This window comes from Orycteropus afer, unplaced genomic scaffold (genome assembly GCF_000298275.1).
Source record: "Orycteropus afer afer isolate SDZICR_OR568_19922 unplaced genomic scaffold, OryAfe1.0 scaffold00043, whole genome shotgun sequence".
NCBI classification, from domain to species: Eukaryota; Metazoa; Chordata; class Mammalia; order Tubulidentata; family Orycteropodidae; genus Orycteropus; species Orycteropus afer.
Genome location: NW_006921630.1, coordinates 14879173 through 14889294, shown reverse-complemented (window position 1 = coordinate 14889294; position 10122 = coordinate 14879173). Strand labels below are relative to the sequence as shown.

General features: G+C 37.2%; 1 protein-coding gene across 1 annotated transcript in view; it reads right to left on the bottom strand.

Annotated features, from left to right (window-relative positions):
- The window catches only part of SWT1 (SWT1 RNA endoribonuclease homolog), a 188509-nt gene that overhangs the window by 48683 nt on the left and 129704 nt on the right, over positions 1–10122 (bottom strand). The window contains exon 16 of the mRNA XM_007937682.2: positions 1494–1625. Within this exon, the coding sequence (XP_007935873.2) occupies positions 1494–1625 (132 nt within the window). The remainder of the gene's footprint in view (positions 1–1493; positions 1626–10122) is intronic.

Here is a 10122-nt window from a genome sequence, read left to right as displayed (position 1 = left end):
TTTAGGGATCTAAGAGGTTCCCAGCCACTCAACTAGGCCCATCCAAGTTGACATACAAATTTAACTACCACAATTGTACTGGATATAAAGCAATAACTAAGATACTTTGGGGATACTGGAGATATAAGCTACTGATCCTATTCTCATGGGCTTCGTAATTTAGGGGCAGACATAAAAAATGTGCACATAATTATAATAGAAGGCAATATGTATTAAGAACCCTAAGGCTTCAATACAAACAAATTGCAACAGAACGTGAATACACCGACACCTGGGCTACTCAGGAAAGTTTGTATGGAGTAGGTAGCTTCTGAACGGGGACCGGAAAAATTTGGATAAAATTTTGAAAAATACATGGGCACTGGGAGAGCATTCCAGGTTCTGAGAAGAAACTGTGCTATTTACAATAGCCAAAAGATGAAAACAACCTAGGTGTCCACCAACTGAGGAATGGATAACCAAACTATGGTACATACACACAATGGAATACTATGCAATGCTAAAGAATAACCCAGAATCTGAAAAACACCACATAACATGGATGAACTTGGAGGACATTATGCTGAGTGAAATAAGTCAATCACAAAAGGGCAAATATTGTATTAGTCCATTATTATAAAAGTCAAGGAAAAGTTTATCTATGGAAGGAAATTTTCTTTGTTGGTTACCAGGGGTGGGAGGGGAGAGGAGGGAACAATGTTAGATAGGTAGAGATAAGTATTGATTTGGGTGAAAAGAAGGGCAATGTACCAAATGTGAGTAATCAACATGGTGGCACTGAGGAAGAAGAAGACAGAGAGAGGTACATAGGAGGCTGTTGTTGTTGTTATGTGCTGTCGAGTCTGACTCGACTCATAGAGATCCCTCCTTGGGTGTCTGAGGCAGTATCACTATGGAAGTAGATTGCCCCATCTTCCTTCTGAGGAGTGGCTGGTGGGTTTGAACCGCCAGCCTTCTGGTTAGCAGTCAAGTCCCTTAGGCACTATGCTACCAGAGATTACACCTACAAAAATCCTATGGCGCTCAGTTCTGCTCTCACATGAGGTTACCACAAGTAGAAATTGACTCAATAGCAACAGGTTTCGTTTTTAGTAATGTGAGACTGCATTAGGGAAAAAATCACTATGCTAACAAATATTAACATATATTTGCTTTGAAAGGTCAGTGTTTAATTACTTTCACATATATTTATTCAACAACTGATTACTGAGCATCTACTACGTGCCAGGCAATGTTCTAAGAGTCATAGTCACACAGTAAAGGAAATAATATTTCTCATGAAGCTTACAAAATCTAGAAAGGGAAAAAGTGGAAACACTGATACTGTCCAAACTAGAAATAGTGATTCTTTTCAGAGGAGGAGGAAATAGGTAAATCTAAAAAATATTAGTTTATAAAAGTTGCTGGAAGACTCCCAGCAACTCTGAAAAAGCTGATTAAGCCTAGAAGAGAGTCACAAATAAATGAAACTCTAAAATTAATAAAGTGCTTACTTCTGAATTCCTTCAAGAATATCCTTGACAGCTGCCATTAATTTTTGAAGATATATAAATGCTTCTTCAAATGATGATATTTTTGAAGTAGCCAGAGCTGAATTAGCGCCCAATCTTTGAAATACATCTGTGCTAAAATAGAGAAAAAGAACAGACTCTTATCATAGATACATGTGCACATTTATATCAATATAAATACTATAAAATTTACAAGCTTCCATTGTTAGTGTACAAAATAAAAAAAATTTCACTCTCAAATGTTCATCTATTTAAATTAGAAATAAAAGATAATGATGTTAATGTCCAGGCTCACAGACATGCAAAGGATCTAAGTCAGAAACCATACAGGGCTCATCTAAGTAACACTGTAAAAGCTGTATGAATAATATTTCACTCCAAGAAACTACAGGAGATGGAGGGGAAGTAACAGTATCAATCTACATTCAATTCAGTATTTCAGACTATAGGAAGAATGAGATCTTTTGTTAAAACTAGAAGTTATGAGTGCTTATAGTTTTACCCTAGTAATTTCATTTCTAGAAATCTATTATAAATTAACAATTATTCACAATAATGTAATAATCAGTAGCAACCTAAATGTCCAACAATATGTTGTTGCTGATGTTAGTTGCCATGGAGTCCATTCCAACTCATGGTGACCTTACGTGTCACACAATGAAACACCACTTGATCCTGCACCATCCTCATGATCTTTGGTATGTTTGAGCCTATCATTGTAGCCAATTGACAGAATACCAAAAAATCATTAAAACAATTTTTATACCATCTATTAAAATTGTTTAACACTGAATATGTTTTAAAATTACTTATATAAACATAGTAACTATTTAAGAAATGAAAACATATGCTAAACACCAAGCTAAGTGTGCATAAAATATTAACAATGTTGACTATGGTTGCCTTTAGGTAGCAGCACTCAAGATATTTACTCAACTGCCATCAAGTCAATTCCAACTCATAATGACCCCTCCTTGGGTTTGTGAGGCAGTACCTCTATGGAAGTAGATTGCCCAATCTTCCATCTGAGGAGGGGCTGGTGGGTTTGAACTGCCAGCCTTCTGGTTAGCAGTCAAATGCCTTATGCATTATGCCACCTGAGCTCCTTCAAGATGTCTACAGGACTTTCCAAAGCATTTATTTGTTTATTGATTCTTACTGTGGTAAAATACACCTAACATAAAATTCATCATTTTACTCACTTTAAAGTGTACAATTCAGTGATATACAGTAAATTCATAATGTTGTACAACCATCACCACTACCATCTAGATCTGAAACATTTCATCACCCCAAAAAGAAATCCCATATCCCTTAAACTGTCACTTCCTATTATTCTTCCTTCCCCTAAACCCTTGGCAATCACTAATCTTTGTCTATAGATTTGCTCATTCTGGATATTTTATATAAATGGAATCATACAATATGTGACTTTTGTGTCTAGTTTCTTTCACTTGTTAGGTGTCGTCGAGTTGTCTACAACTCACAGTGACCCTATGCACAGCAAAACAAAACACTGCCTGGTCCTGTGACAGCCTCACAATCCCTGCTATATCTGAACCCATCATTGCAGTCACTGCATCAATCCATCTCATTGAGGGCCTTCCCCTTTTTCGCTGACCCTCCACTTTACCAAGCATGATACCCTTTCTCCAGCAAATGGTTCCTTCTGACAATAAGGTCAGAAGTAAGTAAGATGTAGTCTGGCCATTCTTCCTTCCAAGGAGCATTCTGGCCGCACTTCTTCCAGGACAGATTTGTTAGTACTTTTAGGTACTCTTAGCATTCTTTTCCAACACCACAATTTAAAAGCATCAACTCTTCTTCGGTCTTCCTTATTCATTGTTCTTTCACTGAGCATGTTTTCAATGTTTGTCCAGTGGTAGCATGAATCAGTTTTCCATTCCTTGTTATGTCTGTATAATAATACACTATTGTATACATATACCACATTTTGTTTATCCATTCACGGACATTTGGTTTCTGTGAATAGAGCTGCTGTGAACAATTGGGCACAGTTTTTGTCTGAATATCTGTTTTCAATTTTTTTGGTATGTATCTAGGAATGGAATTTAGGTCATATAGAAATTGTTTTACTTTTCAAGGAACCACCAGACTTTTCCACAGCACCATTTTATGTTCCTACAAGGAATATGTAAGGGTTTCAATCTCCACATTCCCACCAACACTTACTATTTATTATTATTATTTTTATGGCCATCCTAATGAATGTGAAGTGGTATTCCATTGTGGTACTGATTTCCCTTTCCCTGATGACTAATAGCACCATCTGTCTGTCAGTCTGTTGTACTGTGATGGCTTATGTGGTACTTCGATGCTGGAAGCTATGTCACTGGTATTTCAAATACTAGCAGGGTCATCAGGTTTCAGTGGAGCTTCCAGACTAAGAAAGGCTAACAACAAAGGTGGTCTAAGTCTGAAAATTGGCCAATGAAATTCCTATGGATCACAACAGAATACTGTCCAATACAGCGCTGGAAGATGAGCCCTCTAGGTTGGAAGGCACTCAAAATACAATGGCCTGAACAATGGACTCAAGCATATTAATGGTCACGAAGGCAGCACAGGACTGGGCAACACTTCATTCTGTTGTACAGGAGTCACCATGAATCGGAGCTAACTTGGCTGCAACTAACAATGACTAATGACACTGAATATCTATTCATACACTTATTGTTCATTTGTATATCCCCTTTGGAGAAATGCCTATTCAATTCCTTTGCCCATTTTTTAATTTGGTTGTTTGAAATTTTGTTGTTGGGTTCTAAGAGTTCTTTATATACTCTGCATAACAGATATATGATTTACAACTATAGTAGAACCTGTGAGAGCAGAATTTAATGGGACTGCCTTTTTTTCCAGGTCTCACAAATTTTCCACCTTAGACAGAGTGCAGTATTACCACTCTTATTGCTTGTTTTAGTGGAAAATAATTGGCATTTCCTTTACTGACAGGTTTCCACCTTTTGCAGGTTTTACTGTATTTTCTACATTTCTAAGTTGTCTTTTAACTATGTTGATGATGTCCTTTGATGTACCAAAGTTTTTAGTTTTGATGAAGTCCAATTTATTTAATCTTTTGCTGCTTGTGCTTTTGGTTTTATATCTAAGAAAGGACTGCCTACTGCAAGGTCACAGAGATTTATGCCTATGTTTTCTCCTAAGAATTTTATAGTTTTACCTCTTATATTTAGATATTCAGCCTATTTTGAGTTAATTTATATATATATAGAACGTCATTCTCTTGCAGATATTGAGTTGTGCCAGCACCATTTGTTGAAGAAAGTATTCTTCCCCTATAAAATGGTGTTAGTATCACTGTCAGAAATCAACTGACCATATGTATATGGGTTTATTTTGGACTCTCAATTCTATGCCATTGTTCCATATGTATATTCTTATGTCAGTACCACATTATATTAAATAATATAGCTTTGGTAAAAGTTTTGAAGTTGGGAAGTGTGAATCCTGCAAGTGTTTTTTTTTTTTTTTTAAAGATGGTTTTAGCTGTTCAGGGTCCCTTGCAATTCCATATGAGTCTTAGGATAGGCTGTTCCACTGCTGCAGAAAAGGTGACTGGCAGTTTGATAGCCATTGCTTTGACCACTTTGGGAGTACTGCCATTTTAACAATATTAAGTTTTATAATTCATGAACATGGATGTTTTTTCACTTATTTAGGTTTTCTCTAACTTTTTTTTTTTTTAGCAATGCTTTATATTTTATAATGCACAAGTCTTACATCTCTTTGGGTAAATTTATTCCTCAGTATTTTATTATTTTTTTACTCTATTGCAAATAGTATTGATTTATTAATTTCTGTTTTGGATTGTTCAATTACTAATGTACAGAAATACAATGCATTTATTACTTTTAAAATTAGTATCATAAACTTACTTAAAATGTTTATCTTTTAAAGATTTGTATACTTTTAATTCGGAAGGAAGATGGAGCAATCTACTTCTGTAGTGATACTGCCTCGGAAACCCAAGGAGGGGTCATTATGAGTCGGGTCTGACTCGACGGCACATAACAACAACAACAACATACTTTTAATGCTAAGTCATCACAGAAAATACAAAAAATACAGGAATGTAAAAAGAAAACCACAGAGATAAGCATTTTTTAAAAAATGTGCTTCAGGTGCAAATTTACAGAGTTTGTTTTACATTCAACATTTCATGTACATTTTGTTTCACTCCCCAATTACCATCCCCAACCCTAACCCACTCTCCTCCTCTCCCATTCCAGTAACACCCCCACCTCATGCCCTTCATAGTTACACACTCCAGTGTGTCCTGCATTTCCTTTGTTTGAATGTTGCCCCTTTGGTGTCCCATGGTCAATTGCTCCAAGGGATATATCTCCAAAGAGTATGTGGGTGCATCACCCTGGGTTGAGTGGTCTGTGTGTACATCTTATTTACTATTGGGCTGAGAGCCAGCCCTTGGGAGTGATTTTTTTTTTTTTTTTTTTAATTCCAGGCCCAAAGTGTATCCCAGGGCCATAGTATTGGGGGTCCCACCAGACTCCATCCAACCAGTAATTCTGGTCATTATTTTGTTTTTGGATTTTGTTTCATGTTTTCACTCCCACTCTATCCAGGATCTCCAGTTTTGATCCCTTCCCAAGTAGCTGGCATTGGTAGCTGGGCACCATCTACTTCTCCTGGTCTCAAGGTACGTCATGTTCTAGGCCTGATTGTTTTCAAATGCCCTTGGTTTTCTACACTATTCTTCGCTTCCAATGACAGGAGACCATTAGCTGCATCTTAGATGGCCACTCAAAAGCTTTTAAGACCCCAGTCACTACTCACCAGTGTAAGGTGTGGAACAAGATTTTTATGTATTTTATTGTGCCAACTGAGTTTGGTGTCCTCCAAGACTATGGTCCTGAGTCGGTAGATCCACTGGCTCTGTCTCTCCCACAGTGTCTGGCCATCTGTGAGAGATTGCTCTATGTCTGTCTTCTATTGTTTCTGTAAGGATTGCAGGTATTTTGTATCACTGCTGTCTGTGCAAGATTACCCTCAGCTGAATCTATCCTTGGTCTAGAGTATACTCCTCTTCACTGACCCCCATCTGATCTTCTCAATGTTTATGTGTCTATCTGTAGCCTGGTTTTTGATGTTAATGGGAATGCAGTAATACATGAAAATAATCTATAATAATTTCCTCTATCTTTGTCTTGGTACACATGGAAATTGTGTCTATGTTTGTAATGTGTGTACATAAGTGTGTGTGTGTGTATGTGTGAGAGAGAGAGAAAATGAGAATGAGAATATAAGAAATAAACACATACCAGGAAAGCCATCATTAAATCAAAATTGAGCATACCTAATACTATTATTCCAAAAGCTTCCTTTATAATTTCAATATAGAATTATACACTGTAAGTAAAAATTTAATGAGCAGAAGGGCCAAGGCACTAAAAGCTCCTCCTCCAGGATATATTCTACATGATAAAAAGCAGTAGAAACGAGGAGAAGATGAAGATTATCAGTCATAGGATTGTCGGCAACAGTCAGCTGTCACTGTGGCTGCTATTCTTCTTGTTTTGTCTCTTGGATGTGTCATTAAATTCTGTTGGCTCTACCTTTACCCAGCAGTCGACCACTTCTTACCCTGGTCCATCATCTTTTGCCTGAACTATCACAACAGACGTCTAACTGGCCTTCCTATTTCACTCCCATCACTCCACAGTCTATTCTCAACATGGCAATCTTTTTAATATCTGAGCCTGATCATGTCATTTACTTGCTTAAAAATGTGCAGTGGGACATTTTTAGCAGTAAAAGCATCAAGTCCTTATAATGATCTATAAGGCCCGACTTAATGAGCACATCCCTCCTTCTACTTCATCTCCTAGCACTCTGCCCCTTGCTCAACTTATTCCTTGATGTTCACTGAACATAACAGACATGTTCCTTCAAGGCTGCAATTTCCATTCCTATCTGGAATGCTTTTCTCACAAATAACTACATGGCTCCCATCCTCATCTCCTTCAGGATTCTACTCAAATGTCACCCTTTTAGTGGCATTTCCTTGAATATGCTTTCTGAGATTTAACTCCCACTCCTCTGTCAATCAGGTCCCTTTTCCTCTTCTGCCTCTCCTTTCCAAAACTTATCACCATATGACATAAGACACCGTGCCTAAAAAAGTATGAAAAAAAAAAACCCACAATAAATACACCGTTTTTCTTGTGATTCTAGAATTTTCTTTGACACTAGATCTATCGTTTAAATTTAGAAGTACTTCACCTACAAATGTAATCTGATAGTTGAAGAAAAACAAATTGAGCCTATTATGTTTAAAATTTAAATAATAAATTCTTTAAAGATAAGTTTACCCTATGCTGTGTATTTGCTGGATACCCTGTCTTATGTTTTATTTGTCTGGATCTCACCACTAGAAAGAAAGTAAAGATTTACCTGTTTTGCTCTCTATCTTTCCTTGTTTATGTTGACCTTCACAGTTTTGAGGAGTTCTGGTCAAGTACTTTGTAGAATGTTCTTCAAATGGAAATTGTCAGATGTTTTTTCATGATTAGACAAGGATTATTGGTTTTTGGAAGAAAGACCAGAGAAGTGCCATTCTCATCAAATTATATCAAGGGTACAAAATACCATCAAGACAACTTTTTTTAAAATTTTTTTACTGTGATCTGGGTAAAAGTTTACAAAGCAAATTGGTTTTCTATTCAACATTTCATACACGTTCTTTTTTGTGTGCAACATTGATTGTAATTCCAATGCCCCAGCACTCTTTCTGCTTCTTCCCTGTATCTCTCATGTCCATTTCTCCTTCTTTCCTATCCCTTCTTCCTGCCTTATGAGCTTCATCCCTAGTCACATGCTGCCCTGTTGCTCTCCTATGGTTGACTGTTCTAAGGAGTGCATACCTCCCTAGTGTTATGTTATTGTTCATCTTATAGGACTGTCCATTGTTTGGTTGAGAGTTGAGTCGAGTGGGTGTGTTCAGTTCCAGGTTTGAAGGGTGACTAATGGCCACAGGCTTAAGAGTTGCACTAGTCTCTATCAAATCAGTAAGACTCATCTATTTTATGATTTTGAGTTTTGTTCCACATTTTTCTCCCACTCTATCCAAGACCTTCTATTGTGATCCCTTTCAGAGTGGTAAGCAGTAGTAGCTAGGTACTATCTAGTTCTTCTAGTCTGAGAGACATGTAGACAAAGGTTCATATGATACACTAAACTTTTGGACTAACTGTTTTCATGAGTCTTTGACTTTCTTCACTCTTCTTTGCTTCCAACAGGAAGAGACTAATAATTGCAGCTTAGCTGGCCACTCACAAGCTTTTCCAGTCACTACTCACCCTAGTAGGATGTAAAACACTGACTTTGTGGAACACATTATGCCAATTGCCTTGATGTCCCCTAAGATGATGGTCTTGAAACCTCAGGCCCAGAGACTCATTATCTTAAGTTGCTGAGTTATGGGTAAGAAGTTTTCATAAATCTGCCTCCTGTATGTTACACTCTATTCATGGATATATTTGCAGCACATACAAATACAGATGTAGAAATATCCTCTCTCCAACCTCTCTCTCTCTCTATTCATGTAGTAGTCCAATGTGCCTTCTCATACCTGTTCAGCTTGAATGTGTATGTATCCACACATAGATTATTACTCTTTTCACAGGATTGTTTATGTAATAGTATTTACCTTTCTTGCCTTAAAATCTTGTGCTCCTCCCAGTATCTTCCTTTGCCTTGATCATTTTGTACTGACCTTCTGCTTGTTGTTTTCTGCCTTCCCCTTCATCCAAGTCAATATTGGTCTACCCTCTAGTTAGTGATTTACCCTCCCTTCCTCACCCACTCCTGTTCACTTTCAAAGAATGTTTCTTTCTCTGGGAATCTTTTCTTGGCTTTTTAAAATAATAGTCTCAGACAACATCTGTTCTTTTGAAAAATTTCACTCAGCGTAATGTCCTCTAGGTTCATCTAAGCTATGAGGTATTTCACAGATTCACCATTATTCTTTAATGTTGTGTAGTATTATTTTATTGTTTGTGTATTATAATTTGTTTATCAATTCATATGCTGATAGACACTTCAGATGTCTCCATCTTTTCACTATTGTGAATAAGTTTTTATATATGTGTTGTTGTTGTTAGATGCCGTTGAGTAAGCTCCAACTCATAGTGACCCTATGCACAAAAGAAAGCAGCATTGCCCAGTCCTGCACCATCCTCACAATCCTTCTATATTTGAGGCTATCATTCAACCACTGTGTCAATCCAATTTGTCGAGAGTCTTCCCCCTTTTTTGATGACACTCTGCTTTACCAAGCATGATATCCTTCTGCAGGTAAGAGTCCTTTCTGATAACATGACCAAAGTAGCTAAGACAGAGTCTGGCCATTCTTGTTTCCAAGGAGCATTCCAGCTGTACTCTTCCAGGACAGATACGTCTGTTCTTCTGGGATTCCATGGTACTTTCAGTATTCTTCACCAACACCACAATTCAAAGCCATTATTTTTCTTCAGTCTTCCTTATTCACTGTCCAGCTTTCACATGTACACATTTGTTGTTGTTCTTGTTAAGTGCCGTCGAGTCGTTTCCG